We start from the raw sequence: 17,219 nt of genomic DNA on the forward strand, positions 1-17,219 counted from the left end.
TAGAATAATTCAACAATATCCTCATACATGAATAACACCAAAAAGATACCAGTAACAAGTGTATGAGCGGACAGGTTAAATGTTCGTACCCAATAAATTATATCATGCCTCTCGCTTCACTTGATCCCCGGCACGGGTCGCAATAATGAGTAGCACCTGCCGTGTGGAAAGTGGATTCCCTGTTTTTACTGCTTCCGAGCTGCAACACAAAACACCTTCGTCCTACCACACATAACCAGCGCAACAACAACCACTTTCCACTTCGTTGAATGCCCGTGACGGTATAAATCGTGTTAAAATAATATGCTTTTAATTTGAAGGATCCATGAAATACTTTTACGGACGGTCATTATCATTATGAAATCAACCAAAGTGATCCTCGCACTTCGGCACTTCCAGTCAAGTCCCGTCGACGCAAGTAATAAAATTTACGCTGAATAAATAAAACAGTGTCACCGTCGACGGTTGCTTTTCAGCTGGATTTTTGTTTTTTTTGCTTGTTACTGGGTAGCTTCAATTTTTGTCCAGTCCTCTTTGGTACCAGTTACCATCTGGAGCGAGGGACAGCAAGTGTCAAAATGTTCCCAGTTCGTAGGCGAAAGTCAGCCAGTAGTCGTGTGCCGAGCGAGGCAAAAGTTTGCATGAATAATAAATAAGAAGAGGGAAATTATGCCACTGGCCCTTACATGCTGCTTCTTACCAGCAGTGAAGCTACCCTGGAAGATTTGGAAAAATATTTTAAAGATACCATGGTAAATATATCAATCTTAAAGAAATAATTAAAGGAACCCGAATTGGAACAAAACCCATATCTAGCAAAGGACATATGGGGAAAAAAGCTTAAACAATCCACGTTTAGCTAGGTAATGAAAACAGACCTAAAATCCTTTCACCGATTAAACTGAAGTTAGAACATCTACAAGAATAACAGCCAGCATCCATCATCTCTTACGTTGAGCCATTCTATAACCACCATAATTTATAACGCAGAACCGGTTCGAGGTTGATGAAAAGTTGACAGTACGATCAGTAAAAGGACTAGGCCGTACATATTGCACGGCTAACGTATGGTACAGGTGAACTTCATCGTGGGAACAGTAATGCATGCAATATGTCAATCATGTTATTCTTGCATAGTAATTGTTTCCCCTTTTTGACCAGGAAAAATGGGTACCCTTACTGTAGGAAAAACAAATGTAACGCACTTTGGACATGAGCATGTGATTTTACCTCAGGTATCTTGAAAAACAAGTGCCGATTTCAACACAGTAAAGCTTCCATGCACGAAACAACCTTTAACGAAGCCATGTTTTTTGACAAATCAATACTTTCATATATGGTTTTCCAAATACCCTCGATACGCATCCAATAATGAAGAATAACAAGATTTTGGAACCTTACGACCTCTTAGTTTCTTTTCGTACAGTTTCATAAGAGTGATGTCCCAACGAGTGATGACTGTGTGTTACAATGAACCCATGAAATCTTCTTTTAACTGGCGAAGTGCTTTCCCTTTTTCTACTCTTACTTTAAACCAGTTCGTAGAAGCTTGGATGCTATAAATGTATAGTTTTATAATACATAAACCGAGTTGCATCCGACACCCTGCTCCAGCGTTGGACAACGTCACTCCACAGCATCAGGTGATGCTTTAGGAATATCAACACACAACATGATACTGTGGAAAAGGCAGCTAACGGTAACCACTTTTATATGTCGAGATAGTAGTCTTCTCTCGTTGAGCAGCCAAAGCAGGTTGCAACATAATTTTTACGCAATAAATAGATTATTTTAGAGTTCATAAATTTATTGTTCTAAAGCTTTGAATGCTTAGAGAAAACTAACAATCTATAATTGCATACCTACAATTTCAAACAAAACTAAAAATTGGTTAAACATTCTTTTGGCGTTTATGTATATTCTGCGTATGCTATTCTAAACTTCTAAGCACAGTATTTTCCGCGTATAAGGTGCTCCCATTGAACATTTTTATTAGTTAAAAATATAGATTTTATTCAACATACAAATCATAAAAGTAACAGGTGGGCTGATAATTGTTTGGCGTAAAACAGTAAAACACTTTTTTTTGCAAAATTTTTTTCTTATTGAACATACATTCCTTCGCGGGTGATACACCGATTATAGCGGTGTTTCAATTTTTGGTTACATATTTTTGTAGTAGAATTTATCATTTGCCTCAAAAAAGGCCTATGTTTCGGCGATCACCTCTTCATCCGACGAAAATTTCTTCCCAGCTAGCATCCTTTTGCGATCTGAGAAAAGGAATTAGTCACTGGGGGTCATATCTGGCCAATACGGTGGGTGGCGAAGCAATTCGTAGTCTAATTCATGAATTTTTGCCATTATTTTAGCATACCAATATTTGATGGTTGATTTTGGTGGAACAGTGTCCAAAAACTCCTTATCAAGCCAATTTTTGGCTTTAACTGTATTTTTCCCCTTCAAAAAGCATTACTTTATCTAGTATTTTTTTTATACTTTATGATTACTCAAAACACAAAAATTGCGTCACACAAAATGCTCATTAGCTTATTAGGTTATTGTCCAAGTGCTGTCAAATTTGGACAGAATTCGTTTGTAGGTTGGTACAAACAAAATATAATATGGATATAAATCATCTAGCGCGATATATGTGTCAGGCCAAACAATTATCAGCCGACCTGTTATTCTTCAAACTCTTCTGCAATATTGCTGATAAGTTTATCAACAACCTGACAAAATAAATATAAATAAAACTGATAACACATGAAGAATACCCCATTCTTTGTATACCTTTAGAATGTCTTTGGTTGGTTTAGGTTTTATTTTTCCACTTGTTGTTAATACTTTTACCTTAACTTCGGTAACTCTATAAGTTCTTCCGGGGCTTTTCAATTTTGATCAACTGTTTAAAATACTAGTTTAATAACTTTTGATATTGCTCTAAGCTGCCTCACAATATTCCATATCAGGCTAAAGTTGCTTCTATGATTCAAGATTGGCAATGAGCAACAAAAAACAACAAAACAAAAACAATCCTAACATCATAATGCTAGATTTGGAGTTTTTTTGAAGCATTTTTTGCTTTGCTTTACTACATGTTTAATATTAATTTCTCTTGAAATTATTAGTGCACAGAGATGCTTCAAAACTCTCTGCGCATAAAAAAATACCCCCTACATCTGAATCAAAGATGATTACAGCTTTTTATACATATTTTTATAGTCTTCATTAGTAGTTAGTAATGAGATAAAAGTAATGAGCACTCATCAAAAAGCAAAACATAAATAAAAAAATCCAATTCAATTCATTGCAATCGCACAGATTGCGTTTTCCGGAAACCTCGTTGCTCCTGCATCATTCCTAGCAGATTGCGGCCGCTGGTGATGAGCGACTATCAATAACGGGAAACGAATGCATTCAAACAGAAAATTATAATTTGCGATAGAGTCCAACGCAACTACCTTTATCGAAATTAGTTCGTGTCGACCGAAGGATAACATTGTCATCAACATGATAATTCGGTCCGATAACTGTTACAAACACATCATATTCGAATAATTATACTAAAAATGCGTTGGCCGAGAAATTACATGCATGTTCAACCTTAATGTTTTCGGAAAATCACACGGAAGACATGCTGTACGTGCAATCGTTTCATTTTCGTTACATTACAAACGTGGTATGCAATCGAGGATAACATTTTCCTAACGATGAAAGAGAAATAAACGAAGATTTATCTAATGAATAAATTCCCCGTGCAATGCCTGTTGTAAAGAACACGGCCATCCCATGCTTTATCTGCACGCACTGGACGGTCTATCCTAAACCATAACGACTGACCCTGAAATTCGTTTGACCATGGCTGCTATAAACCAGACACGAAATGTGCTCCAACGCTGGCAACGATAGAACCAACCAACGACAATGTGCAAGTGCATCAGCGAACACGCAGTTTCACTGGGCCTTCGACCGCAACTGCACAAGAGACAACAGTGCAGAACGGGATCACAGGGAGATGTGATGAAAAACTGCCCCCGAACGAATGCATTTATGGAAGATCTGCAAATGAGCAAATAATTGGATGAAACTCGAGTCCCAGACATAACAGTGACGGCGCGCCCGTACCGGGATCCGACCGCAGAAAAGTGCCACCCTCCCCGGTCGAACGATGCAAGTAAAACAAGGGAAGCATAATTGCATTTGTCGCTGTCGGCGATGTTTCATTCGATGGCAGCAACCGTTCCGAACACCTATTACTGTTGGCCGATAGGGAGAAGCCGGGAAAAGGTTTGTCAGCACCATCAAAAGGAAATTCCGGCCGCAACTTTGCTTGCCTGTCCGCTGCAACGAATGGAAACAATGGTACCGCAAAGGTAGCGAAAGGGAAATGTGATGGTGACAACAAAAATGGCACTGCATTCTACAGCACCGCGCAGAGTAGATGAAAATTTTGACACCAATAATTATCGTTCTCCCACCGGATACTCAAAGTTGCAAATATGGACGCCCGTTGAACACTGCATCGATGCACAAATCGCAATCGAATGCAATTTCGTGTGGCAGCAACTACAAAACAATAGTGTCGCTCGTGGAACGCGATTCCTATCAGAAGGATGAGCAATTGTTTGAGGTTGTGGACAATGATACTGCAAACGATAAATTATGGCCTCCATATGGATCAGGACATTGGTCACCATGAATCGGCTATCTTAAACGATGCCTATGGCCACATCTCAGGTTCTTAGCTGTTCTGACTGTATCGATCTTAACGCGACAATCAAAAATTTTTGGTGATGGGCAACAATTTCATCATCCCTTTAGGTTCTTAATATACAGAAAACGTTGCAAAAGATTGATAAAAAGGGTTTTTATATATATATATCTAGTCCAAAAACCGTTCAATAAGCTGGAAAATGTAATATTTAAGATTTTTTTTCTTTATACAGAAGAAAAAATATGATACACGAATACTAATAATTATGAACTAAAAGCAAATGCTTCATGAAAGATTCTGAGCACTAGCAAACGGTGCGAATAAAGTTTGGTAAAGGTGCTGTCGTGCGAAAACCGACACCACTGTCACTAAAGCACGTCTAAAAAGGATATATTTACATGAACTAAATCAAAGAGTATACAACCAGAAACGCATAGCTATATCAGATTCAAAATTATAGCTCCGTCATATGCTTTTGGTTGCTTCAAAATGTTTCTTCTTTAATGCGTAGAACATAGCTTTTCACAGCAAGTCTATCGCAAGTTACAAAAAGTATACGAAGATGCTACACTAAGTGTCAAAGCAATTTGACACCCCGGAACGTCAGACAAGTAACGGTTGGTTCCGGGAGAGGGCGCTAGCGATCGCGATCTTCATATACGAGTAGTTCTGAAGGGAATTACCTCTTCTTGATCGGATTCAACACAGCAAGCTGCAATAAATTCGAACGAGTTTAACAAAAATTGCGACTTGTTCAAATTCTGCCTAAAACATCGTCCGAAAATCCGTCACCAAACCGTTTGAAATATAGCGGTTTCGATGCTTACGATCGTTCGCGTGAAGGAAGACCACAAACCATCAATCACTTCAATTGATGACATTTGGTGGGACCAGTTCTTTATTATGTATCATGAGCTACTGCAATCATTAAGATCATCACTGGAAAACGGTATCGAACTCAACTGTTGCGGTTGAGCCGGCGGGAACAAACGACCACAATACGTGGAGTGGCAAGGTAAGATTATTTTTCAACAAAACCTTAATTTGACCTTACGTTGTCTAACCAGTGAAAAAAATGGATAACCCTGAAATAGAACCCTACTACTAAACTTTTTTTTAAATGGTGCACAGCCCTTCCTGATCGGCAGTTCCGGTCATATGACGATATAAAAAATGGAATGATCCATGGATAGTGTCGAATAATTAACGCTTCTATTGTGACGGTATTCGAGCTATGTATATAGCTACTGATCCATGTATAATCATTGATTTACGATAAAGTAGCATTTTCTAAATAATATAGCAAGAACTTAATTGCGATTATAATATATACATTTTTAAAAGGTTTGTTACTGTTTGGAGGAGGAAATGTCATCAAACGAATGTGGATTATACATCAGATTTTGCCACTAGTTATAAGCTAGCAGTAGTTATAGGCAAAACGGCCTGGCAATTTCTATCGAATAAAAAAAATACTATATTGTTATAGGTAACATCGTATATACGGCACATGTATGTGTTTAACCTTTAAAGAAATAAGAATAGAATTTTCACTCACACGAACAACGTATGTTAAAATAATTATCACACAGTTTATAATGAAACAGCTCATTCAAAATACAACGATCGGTGTTTGGCCATACTTGGCCTAAACTGCCGGCCTAGTTTAGTTATCAACAGAAATGGAACCCCCGGGGAGATGTTCTATAATACTACCCCTGGTATATAAAACACAGCTCGCTCGATACAGTCAAACACGACAATCAGAATGAAGTTTTGCCTTGCAATTCTATATTCAGTGACAGCACTTTTAAACTACAGAGTTATTTTTACTTATGCGAACGATCTAAACTCGCCAGCAGTGATCAGCGATCGTTTGAACGAGGAACGTATCGTCGGAGGTGTTCCAGTAGATATTCGTGATTTTCCATACCAGGTGTCGCTACGTCGGGGAAGACACTTTTGCGGTGGGTCGATTATTGACGCTGAATGGATACTAACTGCCGCCCATTGCACAAGGTGAGAATCCCATAAACAGAAGCTTAAGGCAATTTTGATCCCTTTTGATTCCATTGGCATTTTTGCAGAACCATCAACGCCCTCGGTCTTTGGGTTCACGTCGGTTCCACCCATGTAAACGATGGTGGTCGATCAGTCAAAGTGAGACGAATTCTTCACCATCCGAAGCAAAATTCTTGGAGTGATTATGATTTCTCACTACTCCATCTGGACCAACCGCTAAATTTCAGCGAAACGGTTCAACCGATTCGTATGCGTAGACCGTCGACAAACGAAGGTGACGCAGAACTGTCGGATGGTACCTTGTGCAAAGTTTCCGGCTGGGGCAACACTCACAATCCGGATGAATCTTCTCTCGTGCTACGGGCTGCCAGTGTTCCCCTGACCAACCACCAACGGTGCGGCGAGGTGTACGAAGGCATTGGACGCGTCACCGAAAGTATGATATGTGCGGGGTACGACGAGGGAGGCAAGGATTCCTGCCAGGGAGATTCGGGCGGGCCGCTCGTGTGTGACGGTCAATTGACCGGAGTAGTATCATGGGGTAAGGGATGTGCCGAGCCGGGATTTCCGGGAGTTTACGCAAAGGTTTCGACAGCATTCGAGTGGATCGAACGCACGTTGCAGGTAGAACGTGTATCCGAAGCACCGGACAAAGTAGAAGCCTTTTAGTGTCGAATCATTTTAATCCGGGATTTGATGCAAAAAAAAAAAGTTACACATGCCCGACATTGTGGATTATCTTTTACCGAAACACGAAATATGTGCAGAACGCAATAATATCACATCTGGTACTCTCTGTTTCACCGATGCTCAATTGTTATTGCTGTCTTTCCGATAAGGATGCTTTTGTTGAAAACTTTGTTTTAAAATTGTCAAACATTGAGTAGCTAGTTCGAGCTAGCACCTCTAACTTGTTAAACCAAGCACTTAACAAGGCCAATGGAATAATAACAAGCGTTTTTTATTTGTAAAAGAAGATATTTTCTTATGAAAGGAATTTTAAACATCAGCATTCCTTTATTACCCCAGCCATTCAAATATGAATAGCATTTCTAAACCATCAGGAGTTCGCTTCACTGCTTTTCGGAAACATTGCTTCAAAATCGTCACTAGTGGCATGAATGTACTGTACAGCAAAGCTCTCGGCTACCAACGAGATCTCTTCCACAGATTTCGAAAGATCAAACAACTCACCAAACTCCTCTGGTGGGATCGTTTCTTCAGCTGGCTGTACATCTTCTTTCAGCCCCAAAATATCGTTTATTTCCACTATCGGGTCGTAGCTTTCGCGATAACTAGGTTCGCTACGGCCGGATTCGGAATCAATTGTTTTCGTATCATCACTGCTCACGCTGCAGCTCTTATCCTGAACACGATTTCCTTCAGAAGCATTTATCGTTTCCCAGCTCATAACAACGTCGCGGAACATATCGTTATATACCTTCTTATAGTACTAAAAATGATTTAAAGAAACATTACATAGTATCGATCTCTCGGAGAATGTAAACTACTTACTTTAGGCTGGGCATATGTTAGTCCTCCGATGACTACTTTTTCAATTGTAGACGCAACACTGTCCTCATCAACGATACTTTCGTAACCAACCAGAGACTCTGCCATGGTTGTTGTCGACACGCTCTCTTCTTCAGAAACGGTTGGCTCAGCCACCGGTTCCGGTAAGCATTGATTCACCACGAACACATTGAATTTCGACAAGCTGGTTGAAACTATTTGAATGTCTTCTTCAAGATCCGCCATTAAGGAATTGTTTACGTCCGGCTCCTGATGCTCCAGCTGATCTTCAAAAATCAACGAAGTCGTAGAAAGCTGAGTAGAGCGACACACTTGCTGGCCACAATGCAGTCGGCAAATTTCTCGCGTCATTTCTACCGTATCCAGACACTTGTTATATTCACTGATAAATTTCAAGAGTTCTTCATACTGGTACACCAACCACTGAATAGCTCGATTGTCGATATGTTTTTGCTGGCTGAAATGAAAATCAGAATTCATTCGGTGCAATTCCCTTTACTAATAGCTAATCAACTGTATCACACTTACTCTACGGCGGTTTTGACGATTTGTTCCATCTCCTGTATGATTCGGGTTTTCTCTTGTTGCATTCGGCAAGTTACTTCGCGCTCCAACTTTGTCCTATAGTAGCAGGCAATTTTGCACAGCATATCCTTGGCCTGTTTTCGTACCTTGCGACACACAAACTCTCCCCATACTTTTCTGGCCTCGGCATATGAACGGTGCAGTTCACCTTTCTCTTCCCAGAAACGTTCCTTTAGTGCCTTTTCCATCGTTTTCAACAATTCGTCATACCGCTTACGCTCCTCGTCCCTTGCGATGTTAATTTTCTGACGATATTCAAATTTCAAAAAGTCCACCTCATCTGGACTGACGCTCGCTGCTGCAGTTTGTTTCATACGTTGCCTCCAATATCCGTCCACACGGTGAGAGATTTTACCGCCAATCTGGAGAATATGGTCATGTATCTGTCCACGAACTGTATCGGATTCGTGTGGCGGAGATACTCTTTCCGGCAAGACTGTGCAATCTTGTTGCACTGCGGACCGCTGGCTTGGCTCCAAGGTGCCGATTACAACGCTCGCCAAATCAGGGCCTAGTTCGTTGACCATTTCCGAAATCGTAGGAGCTGTGCCTGTCCGCAGAAAATATGTACGACGACACAATTTTGAAGGTCTCTTTCTCTCGCAGGAAGTCATCTTAGATTTATGTGGTGCCGCTGCAACAATAGTTCTGGAAATTAGCGCCAAACGTTTCTACACTCAAATATCCCGAATAAGATGCATGTGTTCACCGGCAACTACTGTCCTACCGGATGCTTAGCACAATAAATACCGTATCGATATTTCCAAATGAACGCACACTATCAACATTCAAAGCCTACTGCTATTGCAACTTTCTCCAATTTCCGATAAATTTCAAATTTTCAGAAATTTAGTTTGTTACTTTCGGTAAGAACTTTCTGATTTATATTTTTACTCATTCTACCATGAGTAATACATGATAAAAAAGGATTGCTGCTCTCATTCTTCATTACAAAACTTTGAAGTCGCTTTTTTGTTAAATTGTTTCCCACATTTTTCCCTCACGTTGGTCATCCCTTTGCATAAGACACAAATAAATAAATCATTCCTCTGGTTCTGTTTCCATTCCAGCTAGTGAAAGGTTAACTTTCCACCTTTGAACATAGTGAGATACGACTCGTGGACCCAATTGTTCCTAGCGTCGGATGATTTCTCCCATAACATATGCCACTCATCCACGTGTTACTGATATTGAATGCCATATTTTAAATTAATATCCCCATGCATGTGTTGTTGTTTAATAAGAAATCACATGTTATGCATGCACGGAGAGCTTCACTCTCTTCCGGTTCCGCTTCTCACTTTCGCACTCGTTTTGCTCCAGGAGCACAGCCAACATCAGCAAACTGGAAGTTATTAGTTACGGCTTTCCAATGGAAGTTCGGCACATCCGTGTCCGGGCTGAACGTTCCGTCGAAGGAATCGAACCATGTCCACTTGTCTTCGTTACGGCGCTCCGTTATCAATGATGATGATGTTGAAGTAGGATAATGCGGAGCAAGAGTTGCTTGTCTGCAGTGTTCTAGTGTTTCAGCACGCTCGTTGTTGTTGCTGAATCCAACTATGTAGGCGTCATTTTCCGACCGACTATACATACATCCACACCCCAAGGATGTTCGCCGGTTATGATACGATGTTGTTTCACCTTCCAGTCTCACCCAAAACGCGGCTGGCCAAGATCAACAATACCGGTACGGCGACCTTCCAACACTCCGCCTCCGAGTCCGAGCTGTAAGGCTACACTTTACTTCAAACGCTCTCACCTTGAGATCCGGCTGACCCGTCATATGCCCCTCCTTCCTATTCAACCACAGCCGGGGTCCTTTTTCGGTAATTGAGCTACGCCACCGAGTGCGTCGACCCACAGCGTGTAGCATCTAGCAACAGCCCTGTTCGTAGAACGTCATCACGCGGGGTAGGAGATTGATACGCAAACATCGCCTCACCGGCGCTTGTGGCTAAGCGGTATGCAAGGAACAATCTTTCGAAATACCCTCCCACAAACACACATATATGTGTACAGACATTTTCCGACAGCAAAATGCGATGGAGTAACACCGCATCGACGGGATGAAATTTGCATTCTAATAGATGACGCTCATGACGGACAGATGGCACCTCTCCAGCTTGTGCTTAACCTGGGAAGAAGGCACCGATCAAGATTTCCAGACTTCCCGCTTCTAGTGCAGTGCAGTCGAAGCATACACATAAGCAAAATCCAATTCCAAGCCCGATTGAACCAAACATATTGCTAATATGGTTCATTTTGAAGCGGCATTATTGTGCTACTATAACGACTAAATAACAAAGCGAACGAAAATAAAGAAAACACGAAACAGAGGAATAAAATAAGTGAATTACATAGCTTCACTTCATTCCAACAACGTTGTACAATTTGTCAATTGAAGCTCTTACATCTTCAGAAACGAAATATACTGGTTGCGGTACATTACAATATTTCACGAGGACATTTTAAAATTGCTAACAGATCATCCTTTGCAATTATGTAATACAACAGTGCAACAACAGCAACAAACATACATGCGATAATTATTTATTTATATTATTCTTGAATTTATCCACCATTCAGGCCAACAAACAATTGCTCGTACACGTGCATGGTCCCATGCAGCCTCTACATCAAGCACGCTGAATGTTACGTACGCAGCCAAATACTGTCCAAATGCTGTGCATTTGAAATGACAGCATTCGCTGTCAAAAAATACGTTGAGAATCAAATATTCGAATTTATTTATTCTTGACGAAACTGTGGAACGAGATAATGAAATCGTTTCATTTCTCGCTTATTATTACGTTCTATGTGATGTAACTATTTTGTAGTTTTGGTTTAAAACAGTAACAATTTCATTACGTACGACCAAATCTGACCGGTTGGCTGACCGAGTTTGGTTTTGAAATCAGAAAATGACAGTCAATCCAGAGGCAATAAAAAGAGCGACAGAAACGGGATCGTGCCTCATTGCTATAGTACCGCCGAACAGCGAACTGTATTCAAATATTTTGAAAATTGTAACAACTTATCGCAATAAAGATCACTAGAATACAGAAAACTCTTGTGAAAAAAGAATAAGTGCAGCAGTGCCTGATGCAGCACAAGTAGGTTCAACTTCTTTGTTTACAAGCATTTTTAACGTAATTGCTGATTACTCACTCTTCTTGCGAACTGGCCAACAAGATTGTAAGGTTATTATCATGCGTGTGTTTTATAATTTCAGCGTAGTGTGAAGCATTGAGCATTTTCTAATAACATTGCAGCATCATGGAGAAAATAACATATTTTCCCGCCGAAAGAAACAAGGATCCGATTCTGAATTTGCTAAAGCGAGTATTGTCAAAAACCGCACCCAATCTACGACTTTTGGAAATTTCATCTGGTGTTGGAGTGCATGCGGCTTACTTTGCCAAAGAATTCCCTAACATCACTTTTCAACCATCGGAATTCAATATGGCCTTATTCGGCAGTATCAACGCTTTTCGTCAGGGGGTTGAAAACGTTGCACATCCGATCTTTATCGACGTTTCACAGCCCTGCAGTGAATGGCAGAATGAAGCCAACGTAAATGAACGCTGCTGTGCCAACCAGTTCGATTGTATACTCAACTTCAATATGTTACACGGTACGTCGATTGCCTGTGCTAAGGGACTGTTTCATAATGCATCGAAACTACTGAAACGAGGCGGACTGTTGATCATCTACGGACCACATGCAGTGGACGGCATTCTTACACCAGAAAGTAATGTACGCTTCGACGTTTTGATAAGGCGAGAAAATCCGGAATGGGGTATACGTGACACGAGGGATTTGTGTAAAATGGCAATTGAAAAAGGACTCTCCTTGCAAGAACTAATCGATATGCCGGCCAACAACAAATGTTTAATTTGGAAGAAAGAATAAAACACCGAGCAAAAAAGATTGATTGTTAATAACATGAATATAAATTGTTCAAACATGACAATACGGTAGCCACCGTAATCATCAGTTACATCAAATAAAGAAATGTTCAAACAACAAATTTAAACGATTCTGAAAATTCTTCGTCGGTTTTCCATCTCGTAATGTCAAAGTCAAAAGTTGCGTTGTCAAGGTGACTGCATCGCGTATCAACCCCTTTGTTTACAATCATTTTCAACGCAATTGCTGATTACTCACTCTTCCTGCGAACTGGCTAACAAGATTGTAGGGTAACTATCATGCGTGTGTTATATAGTTTGAGTGTAGTGTGAAACTAACCGTTTTCTAAAAATATTCCCATATGGCAGCATCATGAAAAAAATAACTTTTCCAGCCGCCGAAAGAAACAAAGATCCGATTCTGAATGTGCTAAAGCGAGTATTATCAAAAACCGAACCCAATCTTCGACTTTTGGAAATTTCATCCGGTGTTGGAGTGCATGCGGCTTACTTTGCCAAAGAATTCCCTAACATCACTTTTCAACCATCGGAATTCGATACGACCTTATTCAGCAGCATCAACGCTTATCGACAAGAAGTGGAGAACCTTGCACTTCCGATTTTTATCGACGTTTCACAGCCCTGCAGTGAATGGCAGAATGAAGCCAACGTAAATCAACGCTGCTGTGCCAACCAGTTCGATTATATGCTCAACATCAATATGTTACACATTGCTCCGATAGCATGCACTAAGGGACTGTTTCATAATGCATCGGAACTACTTAAACGAAGCGGACTGTTGATCACCTATGGACCGTATGCCGTGGACGGCCTTCTTACACCAGAAAGTAATGTACGCTTTGACGCTTCGTTAAGACGGCAAAATCCGGAATGGGGTATACGCGACACGAGGGATTTGTGTAAAATGGCAATTGATAAAGGAATCTCGTTGCAAGAATCGATCGATATGCCGGCCAACAACAAATGCTTAATTTGGAGGAAGGAATAAAACTAAAGGCTAACAATTCAATGTTAATTACATGAATTACATGAAATACCGTATAATCATAAATTAAAACTAATAAATAAATAACAAACCAGAACAAATTTACTCGATTTCGATCCAACACATGTGAAATACTTTATTCTAGAGGAAAAATCTTCGTCGGCTTTCCATCTGGTGTCGTTTGTTGGTGATCATCCACTCGTAATCACCACATTTGCCATCGAACAATCCCACCTGCAGGGATCGCAGTTTCAGCGTGAAACGTGGTCCCAGTTCCCGTAGCTTTACGCGTTTTCCGTTCTTATCGAATTCGTACAGATGGTGCCGGAAGAAAATGTAATCGCGTTGGTTGTGAAATGTTACCGCTCGTCGCCCACGAAACTCTGGTTCGTAATGGAACAATGCACCCAGCATGCGACCGATCGTTAATCCAAGGCGAGTTGTAAAATTGTTCAAAATCACCTCCGGCCGGTGTGTCGTAATGTCCGTATCTTTACGCTTCAAGTCCTTCATACCCTTGAAGTTGCTAACTTTAAAATGTGCCGTTGGACCTTCGGGAAGATGAATTAGCAGTAAACCTTCCGGTTTCTTTTTGTTCTCATTCACCACCAAAATGTCCGTAAAATTTTCGCGTATAGCGCTTTTACAGACCCGCTTTAGCTGTGTTTTATTACGTCTGAATGTAGACGCATTCGGGATCATTTTTCGCAGCAAGGAAGCGAACTCACGGGTAACAGTATGTGGTGTCGCGTTGAACGTTATCATCACCCTCGGTGTGTAGCTCTTCTTGTAATATTCACAAAATTCATCGTTTGCCAGATCGTTCATCACTTCTTCCTGATCTTCGCCCTCGATGTTGGTCACCGTGGTGACATCCTGCTCTCGCAATGTTTCGATCGTATGGGTCGGAGCAGACGGTAGGCCTTCCAATTTTCGAGTCTTCTTGTTTGCCTTTTCCTCCTTTCTCTTCGTGGTCTGGAGCCGCTTGAAGCGCTTGTGACGGATTTCTTTATTCTTCACAAAATTTATCGGATTGATCACAGGGAATGTTGTCTCCTGTGGATCTTCTTCATCATCCGCAAGGCCTCTTCGACGGCGTAAACGCAGCAACTCTTCCGCGCGTTCAGCTACTTCCAGGGCAGCCTTTTCATCCAGATAATCCTGCAAACGTTTGCGTTTCGGTTTTACTTCGTCCGCCTTGTTCTTGCCATTGTTTTTCGAGGAGGTCGGCTTGGGTTCCATTTCCACATCACTATCACTATCATCGCTCGACATTTTTTAAATTTTTCTTCCAAAAAGAGCGAATTACACTGAATTATAATAAGAACGCAACACGGCGTTCGGCGACCACGTTGTGTTTGTTGTTCTGTTTTCAAGGTGCCGGTGAATGACAACAAATTGACAATTGACTGCAATGTCAAACGAGAAATGGCGAGAGTGCCCCACTTGCACCAATACCCAGCAAACAAATGAATGAAGGAAAATTAAAATTTAAATTATCTTCGTTCAGTTTTTGACTAAAGCCACACGATAACACAGGACATGGTATGATTATGATTCTGGAATAATAGACAACTCTTAGGCCGTCTCCACATGGGCCTTGTAAAACTTGTATGCCATTTCGCCGCGGTTGGCTGTCAAATCTCCGCGGCAGGCTGTCAAACAGGCGCGGAAACGCGGCTTTGTTCAAGATGGACAACGCTGCGGAACAGCAGCCGCGAAAGATTTGACAGCTGACCGCGGGAGATTTATCAACGAAAGTTATACGCGTTGTTAAATCTTCCGCGGTCAGCTGTCAAATCTTCCGCGGCTGCTGTTCCACAGCGTTGTCCATGTTGAACAAAGCCGCGTTTCCGCGCCTGTTTGACAGTCTGCCGCGGAGATTGACAGCCTGCCGCGAAGATTTGCCTGGCGACCGCGGCGAAGTGGCATACAAGTTATACGCGTTTTCCGCGGTACCACGGAAAACGTGGCCAATGTGGAGACGGCTTCAAATTATTTTCTAAAATTTAAATCAATTTTGTTTAAACATAAAACTCTTGAAGTTTTGCCTCAAGTCAACGAAGCCAAAGGTCCATTTGTTTTTTTTAAAGCTTTTCGTAAAACAACTTTATTTGTATTAGATATTTGGCCCTAATATCTTTTCTACTAAAGCAATTGATCGACTTATTGATTGATCCCAAACATTATGTCACTCATTGCGTCAACTCGGAAGTAACTCAGATTTTACATAGACTTTGTCAACAGGGAACGGTGCGAAATGAGTAACGAATTGTTGATTGGGTCCTTCGCGTCTTGATTTTCTGGAGATAACTGCGCGCTCAATCATTTGCCAAGTGCGTTCAACATAAACAGAACAGCGGCTTCTTCTAGTAATTGTAAATCGTGTGCATGTAAATCGACGAAATCTGCGTTCTGGATACCAATTTAATTTCCTTTCGTACCCCGAAATGAACGAAGATGAGGTAAGAATTAACAAGAAGTCCCCAAGCGAAAAACAGAAGGGTTATGGAGTGCAAGCTTCCCGTCTTTGCGATTTGTTTGCATCAAAATATGTAGTAGTGTTTTTAACAATAACGTTTTAGTTATCCACTTTATACGGTGAAGCTCGTGAAGAGCTACTCGTTCGAGTGTACTGCACACGAAGATACAAGATAACATAAAAACATGAAAACGCTACTTTGTTTACAGATAGAACTGCTTCCCGGAGAGGAAGTTCTGCTTGTACCGCAAGAGCAACGAGTTGAATCAGTAGAAGATGTTCAATTTGAATTAGCAGACGAGGTGGGAATTGTTGAATTCGAATACAGAGTACCTCGTCGATCGCCACGAATTCAGAGACCTGCAGCTAATAACGCACAAGGACAGCCAGGCCGTCGCAGATCCGGCCAGGCAAGAACCACTGCAGCACAACGAGTAACAGCGATACAAAACGCAATTCGACGTTCCAATGGACAGGATCTAGAATACAAACAAAAGATTTTACGAGCTCTCACGCAAATCACACGTTCGTTTGAGATGGTAGTTGAACAGCAAGCCGATAGCAACCTGATGTTTTGGCAAGCAATCGCTTCGGAAAGCCGTTATTTACAACCCGCTCTGTATACCCAGTTCAAAACGGAGGTTATCGATAAGTTAGCTGAGTACATACGGGTTAATCAACACACCTTTGAAAGCGAAATGTAGGGCGCTCATTTGGTTCATTACAATTTACATACAATTCAAATTGTTTTTCGCGCTTTGCAACTATTTGTCTCGGTACACCACGAGCAAAGCTTACATCCGAACACCTGTAACAAAACTCTGTAAACGTTAAATGTGATGAATTCATTAAAGATATTCTCTGTATTTCGGAAGAACTCCGTTTAACTCCATTGTAGCTTCCGGTATACAATTCTCCTAAAGGCTGTTTATATTTTGGAATGTACCAAGGTATAAATATATA

At 41.0% G+C, this 17,219-nt stretch overlaps 6 protein-coding genes across 6 annotated transcripts in view; 4 read left to right on the top strand and 2 right to left on the bottom strand.

The window, feature by feature from the left end:
* The window catches only part of LOC128302690 (trypsin 3A1-like), a 13,638-nt gene extending 6,230 nt beyond the window's left edge, over positions 1-7,408 (top strand). The window contains exons 2-4 of the mRNA XM_053039553.1: positions 6,131-6,169; positions 6,581-6,736; positions 6,805-7,408. Coding sequence (XP_052895513.1) covers positions 6,131-6,169; positions 6,581-6,736; positions 6,805-7,408 — 799 coding nt within the window. The remainder of the gene's footprint in view (positions 1-6,130; positions 6,170-6,580; positions 6,737-6,804) is intronic.
* Positions 7,409-7,799: 391 nt separating this feature from the next.
* Positions 7,800-9,471, bottom strand: LOC128305032 (uncharacterized). Its single transcript, XM_053042310.1, has 3 exons — positions 8,801-9,471; positions 8,255-8,729; positions 7,800-8,192 (listed from the first exon to the last, which is right to left on the bottom strand). The coding sequence occupies exons 1-3, from the start codon at positions 9,469-9,471 to the stop codon at positions 7,800-7,802; spliced, it is 1,539 nt and encodes a 512-aa protein (XP_052898270.1).
* Positions 9,472-12,136: 2,665 nt separating this feature from the next.
* Positions 12,137-12,772, top strand: LOC128302691 (methyltransferase-like 26). Its single transcript, XM_053039555.1, has one exon. The coding sequence runs from the start codon at positions 12,137-12,139 to the stop codon at positions 12,770-12,772; it is 636 nt and encodes a 211-aa protein (XP_052895515.1).
* Positions 12,773-13,051: 279 nt separating this feature from the next.
* On the top strand, positions 13,052-13,823 carry LOC128302158 (methyltransferase-like 26). Its single transcript, XM_053038908.1, has one exon. The coding sequence runs from the start codon at positions 13,142-13,144 to the stop codon at positions 13,775-13,777; it is 636 nt and encodes a 211-aa protein (XP_052894868.1). The 5' UTR covers positions 13,052-13,141; the 3' UTR covers positions 13,778-13,823.
* Positions 13,824-13,858: 35 nt separating this feature from the next.
* LOC128302157 (probable ribosome production factor 1) lies at positions 13,859-15,156 on the bottom strand. The gene has a single exon (XM_053038907.1). It carries the CDS (start codon positions 15,047-15,049, stop codon positions 13,916-13,918), a length of 1,134 nt encoding a protein of 377 aa, XP_052894867.1. The 5' UTR covers positions 15,050-15,156; the 3' UTR covers positions 13,859-13,915.
* Positions 15,157-16,105: 949 nt separating this feature from the next.
* Positions 16,106-17,070, top strand: LOC128304514 (uncharacterized). Its single transcript, XM_053041708.1, has 2 exons — positions 16,106-16,239; positions 16,466-17,070. The coding sequence occupies exons 1-2, from the start codon at positions 16,225-16,227 to the stop codon at positions 16,958-16,960; spliced, it is 510 nt and encodes a 169-aa protein (XP_052897668.1). The 5' UTR covers positions 16,106-16,224; the 3' UTR covers positions 16,961-17,070.
* Positions 17,071-17,219: the final 149 nt, after the last annotated feature.

The sequence above is a fragment of the Anopheles moucheti genome, chromosome 3 (assembly GCF_943734755.1).
Source record: "Anopheles moucheti chromosome 3, idAnoMoucSN_F20_07, whole genome shotgun sequence".
Taxonomy (NCBI): Eukaryota; Metazoa; Arthropoda; class Insecta; order Diptera; family Culicidae; genus Anopheles; species Anopheles moucheti.